At 42.9% G+C, this 15,099-nt stretch overlaps 1 protein-coding gene across 2 annotated transcripts in view; it reads right to left on the reverse strand.

Moving 5' to 3' along the window:
• Positions 1-1,068: 1,068 nt before the first annotated feature.
• Positions 1,069-15,099, reverse strand: part of LOC124555265 — a 516,239-nt gene continuing 502,208 nt past the window's right edge. The window contains exon 13 of one of the 2 annotated variants that reach the window (XM_047129133.1): positions 1,069-2,359. In XM_047129133.1, coding sequence (XP_046985089.1) covers positions 1,678-2,359 — 682 coding nt within the window. In that variant the 3' untranslated portion in view covers positions 1,069-1,677. The remainder of the gene's footprint in view (positions 2,360-15,099) is intronic. The other variant, XM_047129134.1, reaches the window with a different exon arrangement.

Genomic DNA, 15,099 nt, shown 5'->3' on the forward strand with positions numbered 1-15,099 from the left:
TGTGTCAACAGAACTGATAATTTCAACATAGCAACTGATGTGAAATTCAGCATAGCTGTGGAATTACCTTCATGAGTTGGAGAAATTTGACTGGGTCTTAAACTGTGACTGATCAGCACACTGATATTCAGCAATGGCGGTACTGCATCCAATTAAACATAGTTTCAGTTCTCTGTGACTGTGCTGTTCTAAGACAATGAATAATTTTTAAGATTTCATACTGGATGCACTACAGTACCTCTAATATTCTTATCATTGTCACCTAATGCTACATAACAAGAAAAGGACGAAACTATTGGCTGATTTAACTGAATTATTCTAAATCTGTTTCCATTGTCATAGAACAGCTGAAAGTAAGAATGGCTTGAGGCTATGATAAGTGTCTCAGTAGTTACAAATAAATGATAAAAACTGCTGTTTCATCATACTGTTTCTTTTCTGAATTGAACTGCTGTGGGAGATTAATTTATGGAAATTTTAATACAAAAATTGTTTGTATAGCATACCTCAAAGAAATAGCTGATGTGCATTAAGGTGGTGCTAAGTAAAAATTAAAACAAAGCAAATGTATTCACAAAAGAATTTTGAGATTTCTTCTATCAGAAAAATATTTATGTCACAGAACATGTAAATAAATAAATGTTTGTTATTATAATCTTACTTTAACTATAGCAGATGTATGCAGAAGGGAAGAGGGAAATAGGTTTGACTTCCCCTGCTGGTGTCTCCAGAGTGAGCTAAAATATTCCAGTCTTTCTTAATAAATGTTTAATAGCTGGGAGTAGTCAAATCTGATGTATCTTACTTGTTTATTACTGTGTCTATTGCTGCATGAGAGAAATTTTATGCCTCCCAGTGTGTATACCTTAATCCATCATAATGTATTGTAATTTTCACCTTTTCAAGGTCTGTCTACTCACACATAGACTTTATATCTCTCTTTCTTTCTCTCTCTCTGTCTCTCTACCTCTGTCCCTCACTCACTCAGTCACTCACTCACTCACCCATAGCAGTAACAAGTTCAAATAATAAATAATTATTGTATCGCATTTCAAAACTCGATTTTTCTTCAAATTAATAAATTATTTTTTTATTAAAAATCTCTTATTTAGTACACATATTCATAAATACACAGTAAAATAAAGACAAAATTCTTTTATTTTGAAGACACTTCTTGTTTGTTGAAATGCATGAACATTTACAAAAATGTCATATTATTCAACAACACACTGTTTAGCATTCTCAAATTAATAGTACAAGCTGATAATTCTGTGTAATCCAATGCTGCACTTTGAGTACTTCGAATAATCTTATATTGCAGGTAGAATGACATGCTGGAACAAATTCACACTTTGTGTATCCACAATTTTCCATTTTATGTTTAACACGAAACGTTCATACTACCAGTTTACACAGTACAAAAGACTGTACTTGTTTAACATTCACAATCAATGAAAAAATATTAATTAGTGAATCATACAGAAACAGTCCACTTTCCAGACACCTCAAGGTATTACTTTAATACAGATAAATGTTGAACTTTATGTCAAATAAATTGTGTCTACAGCAACACAACGGATGTCGTTCAGGGACGCGCAAAAAATTACCATCAGCTACTAAATTTTGTTTGATTATGTTTTTTATTGCCTGTAGGGAGTTGAGAATTTTTAGACACTACTATTTGTTATCTCGGATATGTGTGAGAGTTGTATCATTCATAAGTGGTTCTCTGAGCTCTATCTTTGTCGGCTGTGGTGCAGTTTTAATGTCTGCTGTTCGCCACTGCCAGGTCCTGACAAGTCTTCCATTATTATTGTTATCAGTTTCATGAACATATCGTGGTTGAAGCTTGATGATAGTTCCAGGTTCTCTCATTCTTTCTTTATGATTAGAATTTCTGCCAGTATCCTTAACTACTGTTCCGGCATCAGACATTGCCTCTGTATCTTCAACTACATCGAAAGAGGGTATAATGTTTGTGTCACCAAGAGAGGAGTTTGAAGAACTACCTTTGCTTTTAATTATGGACGCTACTGCAGCTGTGATATCAGACTGTGTTTTAACAGATATATGTCCTTGATCCTTTGAGTTATAAGGCCTTCTACTGTAATTATCATTCCTGAATTTATCTACATTTTTAGCATGCAACTGTCTGTCATCCACATAGTTATGAAAACCTGACTCAAACGGCAATGATGTGTAACTTGATGTGGCATTTGGTGGTGATTCTTTATGCAAGTATGCAACTGGCCAGTACTGTGGTGGTCCGTAGTCATGTCTGGAACCATGGCTGGGATATGGTAAATAGCGTTCACTGCATGGTCTCCACTGATTTGTACTGAAGGTTCCAACGTAGCACCTGCACACACAATGCAAAAAATAATTAAAGTAATTTTTCGTTAGTATGTATCAACTATAAACCAAATATTTTTGTTTTAAAATTAATATGAAGATAGTGATAAATTCATTTTAAGGCTTTTTAAAAATGCATTTGAATTGATGACGTACTAAAAATATTTTTCATCTGTACAAGCTGTATTGACAAGAAGCTAATTTCTGCTATAATTTACCTTTTAGAGATGATTTAGGAAGGAGGCTGCTTCATATTGAAGTATTAAATACTGACTGGTTTGGTTCAGTAGTGTTTTAAGTTTTACTATTGACTTTACCAGGGGATTCTGAAGTTCATATTTGTTTTATTTACATCAAAAACCAGAGGTTGCTGAGAATTTCAGAGGAAGCATTAGGGAACGATTGACAAGAACAGGGGAAAGGAATGCAGTAGAAGAAGAACTGGTAGCTTTGACAGATGAAATAGTGAAGGCAGCAGAGGATCAAGTAGGTAAAAAGACGAGGGCTAGTAGAAATCCTAGGGTAACAGAAGAGATACTGAATTTAATTGATGAAAGGAGAAAATATAAAAATGCAGTAAACGAAGGAGGCGAAACGTCTCAAAAATGAGATCGACAAGGAGTGCAAAATGGCTAAACAGGGATGGCTAAAGGACAAATGTGAGGATGTAGATGCATGTATCAGTAGGGTAAGATAGATATTGCCTACAGGAAAATTAAAGGAACCTTTGGAGAAAAGAGAACCATCTGCATGAATATCAAGAGCTCAGATGGTAAACCAGTCCTAAGCAAAGAAGAGAAAGCTGAAAGGTGGAAGGAGTATATAGAGGGTCTATACAAGGGTGATGTACTTGAGGACAATATTATGGAAATGGAAGAGGACGTAAATGAAGATGAGATGGGAGATATGGTACTGCGTGAAGAATTTGACAGAGCACCGAAAGACATAAGTAGAAACAAGGACCCAGGACTAGACGACATTCCATTAGAATTACTGGTAGCCTTGGGAGAGCCAGCCATGACCAAACTTTTCCATTTCGTGGGCAGGATGTTTGAGACAGGTGAAATACCCTCAGACTTCAAGAAGAATATGGTAGTTCCAATTCCAAAAAAGCAGGTGCTGACAGGTGTGAAAATTAATGAACTGTCAGTTTAATAAGTCACGGCTGCAAAATACTAATACCAATTCTGTACACATGAATGGAAAAAACTGGTAGAAGCCGACCTCAGGGAAGATCAGTTTGGATTTCGTAGAAATGTAGGAATACGCGAGGCAATACTGACCCTACGACTTATCTTAGAAGCTAGGTTAAGGAAAGGTAAACCTAAGTTTACAGAATTTTTAGACTTCGAGAAACCTTTTGACAATGTTGACTGGAATACTATCATTCAAATTATGAAGGTGGCAGGAGTAAAACACTTGGAACGAAAGGCTATTTATAATATGTACATAAACCAGAAGGCAAATTTAGTAGTCGAGGGGCACGAAAGGGAAGAAATGGTTGAGAGGGGTTAAGACAGGGCAGTAGCCAATCCCCGGTGTTATTCAGTCCTTATATCGAACAAGCAGTAAAGGAAACTAAAGAAAAATTCGGAATAGGAATTAAAATCCATGGAGAAGAAAAAAAATCTTGATGTTTGCTGATGACATTGCAATCCTGTCAGAGAAAGCAAAGGTCCTGGAAGAACAGTTGAACGGAACGGACAGTGTCTTGAAAGGAGGCTCTAAGATGAATATCTACAAATGCAATACGAGAATAATGGAATGTAGTCGAATTAAATCAGGCTATGATGATGGAATTAGATTAGGAAATGAGACTCTTAAAGTAGTAGATGAGTTTTGCTATCTGGGCAGGGTATAAAACGTAAACGGGCAATGGCAAAGAAAGCGTTTCTGAAGAAAAGAAATTTGTTAACATCGGGTATATATTTAAGTGTCAGGGAGTATTTTCTGAAAGTATTTGTATGGAGTGCAGCCATGGATGGATATGAAACAGAGACGATAAATTGTTTAGACAAGAAGAGAATAGAAGCTTTTCAAATGCTGAAGATTAGATGGTAGATCATGTAACTAGTGAGGAAGTACTGAATATAATTTGGGAGAAGAGGAATTTGCGACACAACATGACTAGAAGAAGGGTTCTGTTGGCAGGACACGTTCTAAGGCATCAAGAGATCACCAATTTAGTACTGGAGGGAAGCGTGGAGGGTAAAAACCGTAAGGGGAGAGCAAAAGATGAATACACTAAGCAGATTCAGGAGGATGTAGGGTGCAGTAATTACTCGGAGATGAAGAGACTTGGACAGGATACAGTAGCATGGAGAGCTGCATCAAACCAATCTTTGGACTGAAGACCACAACAACAACAACAACATGGAAATGGATATGTTTTTCGGAGATAGTAAGATACATACCCAAGCAAAACGTTTAAATTTAATGTTATTTTCCCTCTTACTTCAGACAAATGACGAGATGATTTCTACAAGTTTACAGTTGATTTCTTCTCTCTTCATTGCTCAGTTGAGCTAATGCATAATCTCTGCTAACTGGGACATTAGACTGTAGCTCCTTTCTATTTTCATTCCCTCTTTTCATCAGCTGGAGAATTTTGGAAGCGACAGGGTCAGCTGAGTTTTAAACAGATACTGACGTAGTAACTGAAGCTATAGACAGTACCAGCAAGGATTGCCAATAGCACTCATGAGCAGGATTCCAAAGAAAACTGTCACTGTAACATATAACTATGAAGCTTTCAGTTGCACACCATAGTTGTATTGCGTTGTCAACTTTGCTTTGGTATTGTACTCTGATTTGAATACAATGTAGATTCTCCATACTTTGCTCAAGACCTTGGGTTTAATCTGCAGACAGTTTGCCTCATCCCCCCCCCCCCCCCACACACACACACATAAAACATTTTACCCCACCCCCCCATATCTGGTCTATATTATCCCAAACATAATCATATATCTACATTCAATGTTACCCAATTTATCAGCCAGTGTTTGTAGATTTGAACTTGTACACCACTTTATACTGAATGGTTTGTTCTTATATTTTGTGGATGGATGGGTTATGTGATTGTAAGGGAACAAACTAGTATGATCTTTGGTCCATACTGGGGTATCCAAAACATAGGATTCAGCCATTCATTTTTAAACCACAAAAAAGGGAGTAAAAATTGATGTAGGACAGCCGCGAGATATGTTAAGAATAAGAGTCGGAGGTAAAAGAAAATTGGGTAAGGTAGACATCAGCTGGGAGCAATTTGAGGCCCACTGCAGCTCGGCATGTGCTGGAAGGTGCAGCCCAGCCTGAAAAGGCACTCCTGCTCACTGTACCATGACAGTATAGTTCACAAGCTGTCTAATAGGAGAAGCGCAAAACTGTTTTAAGAAGAAATTAAGACACAGCGTAATATTAAAATTGAGTTTGAATGTCAGGGGTTTAACCAGCGCTTCATATGGGGCAGGCACTAAGAGTTGACGATATACTGTTGATCGCATGTCAGATCCTGGTATCATTATTTCCAGATCATCCTTCCTCATAGCTTCTTTGAAAAGCTGATTGGTTATTTTATTCCCCAGTATTTCAATTTAAATGGGGAACCAGAAGTAGACTATCATCTTCCTGTTGTGGCGGAGGTCTAAGACGATATATTGTGTTCGCGTTATCAATGACTGCTGGGAATGACAGCGGACTATAGTTTGTACGCTGCACGTGGAGTCTGCATTTCAGGAAAGAATCATGTGATTCACTGTGGGTGTAGCGATGGGTACACATTATTGCCACCAATTCTGCTGTAAACATAGTGTCGTTGGTACTCACATATGTAAAGGGATAACCTGTCCAGTCTTCAACTCTTGAGTGATCAGTTCAGTGCTATCTGAATTGAGGTACTCACTGAGTACTGAGAGGAACAATTGGTGAGAAACTAAGGAGTTTATTACGTGCTTTGGGCCAAGAGAAAAATCCAGTTCAATTTGTGCATGAGGCACGCACCATGTGAGAGTTCATGAGCGTGACATAGTCGAAGGCTTGCTTGGGAGTAGGTAAGCAAAAGCTGGAACTGATAAACTGCAACCAGGTAGATACTGAAATTTCTGACCGAAACAGATTTTCTTCAAGTCTTACACATTAAATGATTTAAGATCTTGAACTTCTGGGTCTCATGTTCCCATTTTGTGATATTGCAAGTTGATGATTAGGATTAGTGATCTTCACAGCAACTGGTGCAGTAAGGTAGCTGTACACAGGGGAATTCCCAAATAGTGGTCATCGGAAAGCTCCACAGAAATGTTCATTCATTCAACTGGATGATGTATGACCAACTTTCAAACAGTTGAAGCACCTCATCGCAGGTGGTATAAAAGGCTCTACATCACGGCCGTAAACCATAATCTGAATTTCATACAGTAATAAGTCACGTCAAAGCCCTCCTCTGCCTCCCAAAAAAAAATTTGAGTATATTTTGCTATCTTTAGGGCCTCGTAGGACATGGTAGATAAAATGAACGTCCCGCAATTCCAAATTAGCATGTAATCATCATCCATTTGAAGTATAGCGCCCTCGTGGAAGATTATACCCTTGATCATAGTTACGTTCCTGTGTGAGCTGACTGAGATAGGGAGGTTGCCAAACTAGTTGCAATTTAACAATGAAGCGACAGACTGCAGAGGTTGTTTTAATCGGCACAGATTGAATCAGGGCCCTCAAGGGTTTGGCATTAACTTGCTGAGTAAGGGCTTGGCGAACCCGGGTTCCCCGAGATGGAGACTGGTGAGCGCCGCCAATTCTCTATCACAGTAAGCTCTGGGCAGGCTTCAACGACCACCGTGTGGCGCGGCGGTGGAATGCCGTGTGTCACTGGGGCCAGGGATCTTGGCTTAACTACCTGAGTCGCGAGGATGGAAGAAGCCTCTGTAAAAAAACCCTCAATCCTAAGATGTGCAGTGCGCTGATGGGATGCATGGCTGTTGAGGCAAAACTTCCATAAGCGGGCGACCTCTGGAGAACCTGCCGCACCTCAGTTGCACAAGGCTTACCCAGGCAACTGGGGCTGTGCTGGGTGGACATCCGTTCCCTAGCTGCTCATGGGACGCCCATGGCGCCTCTTAATTCTTAAAAAAACTGCTCCCAGTGGATCAGGTGGGCCACTGGTGAGCACTGTTACCCATCCCAACAAGATACGCTGTAAGGGTACGTCTCCTGAGCATACTCGTCAGAAATGCAGAGTCAATTACAGTAACCAGGGTACAGGTGTGTCAAAGTGGTTTTGTGATGGTTAAAAGAGCTGAGGGCACCTTTGCCAAGGTGTCCCCATTCTACATCCAGAAAGGTTTAGATGGTGTTACGAGTCGTCTGAACAAAATAAAAAGGCTTTGTAATGGTATATGTTGATTGAAACGGCCACTTCAGGGCAACTACCATGACTTCTGAAAGCAACTGCATTGGGTGAATACTCTATGACTGTTGAACTGCATAATACCTTAAATTCCAGCTGCGGGGTGGTAATATGTGAAGACCTCATGCATGGGGACGTCAGTGTCTTGCAGTGGGAAGGTGTTATGGAAGTTCAAAATGTGAAGAAGAGAGTGAATGGGAAGCTTGAAACAACAACTACATTCATATCAACTTTCAATACGCAAGACCTGCCCAGCCACATTAAGACAGGTTTCTTACACTTAGCAGTTCACCCTTTTTTCTAAATCCCATGAGGTATTTCAAGTGTCAAAGATCTACTCATACTACCATTGCATGTAATGGTCATGATACTTGAGGGAACTTTGGTCAAGCAGTTCATGAACCAGGTGTGGAATGCTCATCTCCATCAGTGTGCGTTAATTGCTGTAACTCACATCCCGTCTTGAATAGGGACGAAAAGAAAATTCAAGAACTTAAAGTTACACGTCGCGTGTCACATGCCTCCTGTTGCTGCACATGCCAACTGCCAGGCTCTAGTAACACAGACTCAGTTACACAAACTTCTCACACTGACAATGTGGAGCCACTGCCCCAACAGCAATCGTCCCACTGGCACCTAATGGTATACTCATTCAAGGACCTTCCCGTGTTTGAGCCCAACAAGGGAAAGCTACGACAAAGACCAAGTCAAAGTTCGGTGGAACAGTACCTAAAGCACCAGCAGTCAAACCAACTGCTACTGCTGCTATTGACGACTTGGCAATGTATGTGGTTCCAATCGAGGAGTCATCTAGTCCTAGTAGTCCACCCCCAGTTACTTAAAGTGTAAAGAGAAAGGAAAGACAAACTTTCCCAGTAGATAATGGATATCCTGCAGTGGAATTTAAATGCCTTCAGAGTTCGCGTGGATGAACTAAACTTCCTCACACAGACCAGACCAGTGAGTGTGTGTCTTCAGAAAACATATTCCAAGGAATCCGATACCCCTGTGTTTACGGGTTATCGTCTACATCGAAAAGATGACCTTCATGGAGGTAGAGCTCAGGGAGGAATGAAAGTGTTCGTCCATGACTCACTTTGCTCCTTCCCTGCAATCCTAATCACCACACTGTAGACAGTTGCTGTCACACTGCATTTTGTGTCCTTTCAGATGACCTTCTACATCTACATCTGCATGGATACTCAGCAAGCCACATTTAAGTGTTCCATCTATCTTCTGCCACAGGCGCCAATGGATGATGAGGCACTTTCCGAGCTGATCGACTAGCTTGTTTGTGCTCTTAGAGGATTTTAATGCCCATAATATTCTATGTTGTTGCCTCTTCACCTGGCCAAGGGGACGAGTGGTTGAAAGTTGTTACGGTCTGACACCACGTGTCTCCTGAATACGGGCACATTTTTGCACAGCATCAGAGACATTCTCTGCCACTGATTTGACCGTTTGCTCTCCTCCTCTCGCAGACTCTGTCGAATGGGAGGTGGCAGACGACCTTCACTCCAGTGACCACTTTCCTATTTCTGACTGCCTTTTACAACGAATCGATCCTGGTGGAAAACCACCCAAGTGGCTGCTATCAAGGCGAATTGGACGTTTTATAGCCAGCTGGCTGTGCATGAGCACATGGATAGCGTCACATCCACGCTGCCACTGATGCATCTATGCCTAAATCGTCAGGCCGTCACAGAAGGCAACCTGTTCCTTGGTAGAACGATCAGTTTCGTTGCGCTATACGGGACAGGTGGATAGCGCTGCACAGGTTCACGCGTTGTCCAATAGCAGAGAACCTACGAGCCTTTCGGTTAGCGAGAGCAAAAGCCCGACAGGCAGTGAAGGAGAGCAATAAGCAGTCATGGCACGAGTTTCTGAACTCCATTCATAGGTCAATTTCCACCAGTGCAGTATCGGAATCCGTAAGGAAGATATCTGGGAAAAGGATGTCATGTCCATTAGCTGCCGTGAAGGATAATGGAGTCCTGAAATTGACACCATGCCACGGTACTTTTACGATTAGCATTGTCCATGAGTTCAGTTCCACGTTTCCACGCCTATTGCAGTTCGGAAAAGGTGACGTCGTTCTTCGCCTCCAACAATGACGAGGCCTATAACCTCTCGTTCTCCATGTGGTAATTGGACACAGCATTAGCTGCAGCTCGCGAGACCTCTCCTGGGCCATACTTTATAAATTACGGTATGTTAGGACACCTTAACCCTGAAAATAAAGAAATCTTACTTGCTCTCTTTAATAAGATATGGAGAGATGGGAAATATCCTGTCCGTTAGAGGGAAGCCATAATGGTCCACATTCTTAAACCAGGCAAGGACCGTACATTCCCAGGGAGCTATCAGAGTCTCGCTCTTGCCAGCTGTGTAGGAAAGAAGCTAGAATGAATGATCAAATCGCGCCTTGTCTGGACTCTGGAATCTCGAAATCTCCTCAGTCGGTTCCAGTGTGGATTTAGAAGACATCGTTCCACTCTTGATAACCTCACCCTACTATAAACAGAATTTGATGTCCATCTTTTTTGACGTTGAAAAATACGTCACTACATGGAGAGACAATGAATTTTGTGAGCTACATGAATGGGGCTTTCGTGGCCGCCTCCCCATTTTCTTGCAGTCCTTTCTTGCTGAACATTATTTTCGGTACAGAGTCAGGAATGCTCTTTCCAATAGATTTCGTCAAGTCCATGGTATTCCACAGGGGAGCGTTTTAAGCATGACTTCGTTCACAGTGCAATCAATGGCATATCGTCTGCAGTGAGGAATCCTGTCCAGTGCTCATTGTTGTAGGTGATTTTTCTATTTTCTGTTCCACTTTTAATCCTATATCTTTCTCTCGTCAGTTACAGTTGACACTCAAGCGACTGGAAGAGTGGTCTGCCGGGACAGGTTTCAATTTCTCCCCACATAAAACAGTATGTACTGATTTTAATTGTGATCGTTCTCTTTTTACACTTCTGGAACTAAGACTGTAGGATACTGTTTTACATTGTAAGGAGGCGATGTGGTTTTTAGGTCTCTTATTTGAGAGCAAACTTGCTTGGCTGCCACACCTCAAGGAGCTCAAAACAGGAGCCCTTAAAGCGCTGGATATCATGAAGTGCTTGAGTGGGAAGAACTGGTGTGCGGATGGATTCTGCTTGCTGCACTTCTATAAGGGTTTCGTGCGATCACGTGACCAACATATTTAAAGATGCTGGACTCCTTATGCCACGAGGGCATCAGATTGCCAACAGGAGCCTACACGACGAGCCCTATACCGAGCTCTGTGCAGAGGTAGGAGAGGCGCCATTAGCTGCTCGGCGGCGGTTCCTTGGCTGAACAGGTGCTCAAGCTCCGGTTGTCTCCGACTTTGCTGGCTTTCCCTGCAGATATTAATTTCTGAGACACCTTAGAACGACTATATGGAACTCGTCCACGAGGGACGAAACTGTTCGATGTACGGGCAAAGCAGCTTTTATTGGATCTGGGAGTGTTTCTGCCAACATACAGAGAGAGGGTTGGTGCAAAGCTCCTCCCTGTTTGTTATTGAAACCCAGAATAATTTTTTATTTGACAGAGTGCAACAAATTTCTCACTCCAGATTACGTTTTTAAGAATAAATTTATTACCATTTTGAATGATAGTAGGACTCTAACTTGGTATACACGGATGGGTCCAAAGAGGGGGATACTGTCGGCTGTTTTGTCATTTTTCCTGCCTCTGATTTTAGGTTCCATGTGCCTAGTGCGTTTACTATCTTTCTGTGCGGCTTTTAAGGCTGTGTCCTGCAGACAATCCAGTTTATGTGCCCAGCAGATAGAACTGTCCAGAACATCCACGAAGCCATCCTGCACTTGCAAAGACAAGGAAAGGAGGTCTCATTCTGCTGAGTACCAGGGCACGTGAGTATCCATGGAATGAGTTTACGGCCAAGGAGGTATGTACCCTTCCCAACGTAACTGACTACCCTATCCCTCTGCAAGATGCACTGTCATTGCTGCGAAGGTCTGTTATGCATCTTTGGGTGTGACGAAAAATGAGTTGCCATCACTAAAAGAGACTGTAAGGCCATGGTGCACCTTAGTTACAATTGATGAAGTCTGTTTAACGCGACTTCGAATAGCCCGCAGCCCCTGACCCATGGCTTCCTCCTCAGGCGTGAAGAACCACCTGTTTGCGATGGATGTGGTGTGCTATTACGGTACGACACATTTTAAGCGACTGTATTTTATATAATGACGAGAGGGTTCAAGCTGGTTTAGCGACAGACGTGCCCTCAATTTTATGTGATAATGAGCTTAATGTGGCACTTGTTTTACGATTTTGTGCCGGCCGATGTGGCCGAGCGGTTCTAGGCGCTTCAGTCTGGAACCGCGCGACCGCTACGGTCGCAGGTTAGAATCCTGCCTCGGGCATGGTTAGTTCAAATGTGTGTGAAATCTTATGGGACTTAACTGCTAAGGTCATCAGTCCCTAAGATTACACACTACTTAACCTAAATTATCCTAAGGACAAACACACACACCCATGCCCGAGGGAGGACTCGAACCTCCGCTGGGACCTTTCAGGAGATACAGTCCAGGTCTTAAAGTTATGCCGAAAGTCAAATCTTTTACGATTTTTCGTTAAAATGATTGTAGAGAAAAGAACGCCAATGTACTGTGGACACTCGTGATACGTTTTCGTGGCGTTAGGTAAAAATTTATTTAGTGAACGTGTGAACTTTCTCAATATTTTGTTATAAATAAACATAAATCATTACGTAACGCATACTTTATTGCTAATATGGACAAAAATCAAACAAATTATGCCTATTTTCTATTCTCTTTGTAATTATTCTCCACGCATAGTTCATTCTTTGACACGCTTTCCAATTGTATGTGTCAGTGAGGAAGTCCTGGATGATTTATTCTTTTATTAGGAATGGTAGAATTTGCATTAGGTAATGCACCTTCTTATCATTTATTGGAACCTATCGAACAGTCTCTCCGTTTAAAACTGTGCTGAGAACAAAAAATTTTGAGAAAACCCACTCTTTCTGTACATGTGGAGGTTTGTCTTCGGTTTAGGTGATACGATAACTGCATAACAATACAGAAAATCCCAGAACGCATGAGGTTTCTCTATCGGCCTATGTGTTTAAAGTAAAAGTCAGCTCAATTTTGTCAAAAAAATAGGCGTGTAGGGTTTCTAAATCTTCCCATTTAGTTGCAGACAGTCAACAGAGGTCTGGACAAAGTGAGCCGGGCTTCATTCGCAAAGCTGTTTTATCAGATCAACATAAATAATGCTGCTGTTCTTCGAGAGTATCGACGCGTTAAAGGAACGCCCCACACCGGGGTTGAGAAGAACACGATTCGCCAATTGCGTCACAAATTATTGAAGAAGTTACTATTGCCAAGCTGAGAATGCTGGACGCAATGTGCGATCTTCATGCAGTGCACGAACTGTATCACGACAGCTGAATATTTCATGGGCTACCGTTAAAGATGTGCTGCAAACAGTCGTGAAGTGGTATCTCTAGTGCGGTTGCAAGTCTAGTGGATGTAGAAGGTCGCGACACTGGGCAATACTTGTAACTTGGAACGTAAACCTGGTACGCAATTAATAAAAGTTTCCCTCTCATATGTATGTTAAAATGTGTTTCTTTCGATGGTTTATTCGTTGTCTTCCAATGTCGTTACAGATGTTTCCACTAACTTTCTTCTTCCTAAGATCACTGGTTTTTCATGGGGGCCCTCTCAAGTAGTAAGTTTAATTACAGCCACTCTGTACAACGGATGCGAGGAAGGGGCCGTGGTCTGGCGGCTCCCTGTGAAAGGCATGCGCTTTCCACCCAGCTGCTCTTGTACGTCAGACATAAAAATTCTTGGCACTGTGCGAGCTGTCTGCTGCCATTGAGAAATGTGAAAGGAGCGCGGACTCAATCACATCGTCAAACCGGAGATAACAAGTGTATTTGTAGATTTTCCCGACGAATATGCTGCTTGAAACGCTCTCGGGTATGCAACCGAATTGACTGATCGTTGCAGAAATAATTATCGACGGCGTAACGTGCAGTCACCATCAGGTTACTCCTGATGACTGACATCCTGGACCAATGGGTGCGATATACACTCCTGGAAATTGAAATAAGAACACCGTGAATTCATTGTCCCAGGAAGGGGAAACTTTATTGACACATTCCTGGGGTCAGATACATCACATGATCACACTGACAGAACCACAGGCACATAGACACAGGCAACAGAGCATGCACAATGTCGGCACTAATACAGTGTATATCCACCTTTCGCAGCAATGCAGGCTGCTATTCTCCCATGGAGACGATCGTAGAGATGCTGGATGTAGTCCTGTGGAACGGCTTGCCATGCCATTTCCACCTGGCGCCTCAGTTGGACCAGCGTTCGTGCTGGACGTGCAGACCGCGTGAGACGACGCTTCATCCAGTCCCAAACATGCTCAATGGGGGACAGATCCGGAGATCTTGCTGGCCAGGGTAGTTGACTTACACCTTCTAGAGCACGTTGGGTGGCACGGGATACATGCGGACGTGCATTGTCCTGTTGGAACAGCAAGTTCCCTTGCCGGTCTAGGAATGGTAGAACGATGGGTTCGATGACGGTTTGGATGTACCGTGCACTATTCAGTGTCCCCTCGACGATCACCAGTGGTGTACGGCCAGTGTAGGAGATCGCTCCCCACACCATGATGCCGGGTGTTGGCCCTGTGTGCCTCGGTCGTATGCAGTCCTGATTGTGGCGCTCACCTGCACGGCGCCAAACACGCATACGACCATCATTGGCACCAAGGCAGAAGCGACTCTCATCGCTGAAGACGACACGTCTCCATTCGTCCCTCCATTCACGCCTGTCGCGACACCACTGGAGGCGGGCTGCACGATGTTGGGGCGTGAGCGGAAGACGGCCTAACGGTGTGCGGGACCGTAGCCCAGCTTCATGGAGACGGTTGCGAATGGTCCTCGCCGATACCCCAGGAGCAACAGTGTCCCTAATTTGCTGGGAAGTGGCGGTGCGGTCCCCTACGGCACTGCGTAGGATCCTACGGTCTTGGCGTGCATCCGTGCGTCGCTGCGGTCCGGTGCCAGGTCGACGGGCACGTGCACCTTCCGCCGACCACTGGCGACAACATCGATGTACTGTGGAGACCTCACGCCCCACGTGTTGAGCAATTCGGCGGTACGTCCACCCGGCCTCCCGCATGAACACTATACGCCCTCGCTCAAAGTCCGTCAACTGCACATACGGTTCACGTCCACGCTGTCGCGGCATGCTACCAGTGTTAAAGACTGCGACGGAGCTCCGTATGCCACGGCAAAC

This window comes from Schistocerca americana, chromosome X (assembly GCF_021461395.2).
Source record: "Schistocerca americana isolate TAMUIC-IGC-003095 chromosome X, iqSchAmer2.1, whole genome shotgun sequence".
Taxonomy (NCBI): Eukaryota; Metazoa; Arthropoda; class Insecta; order Orthoptera; family Acrididae; genus Schistocerca; species Schistocerca americana.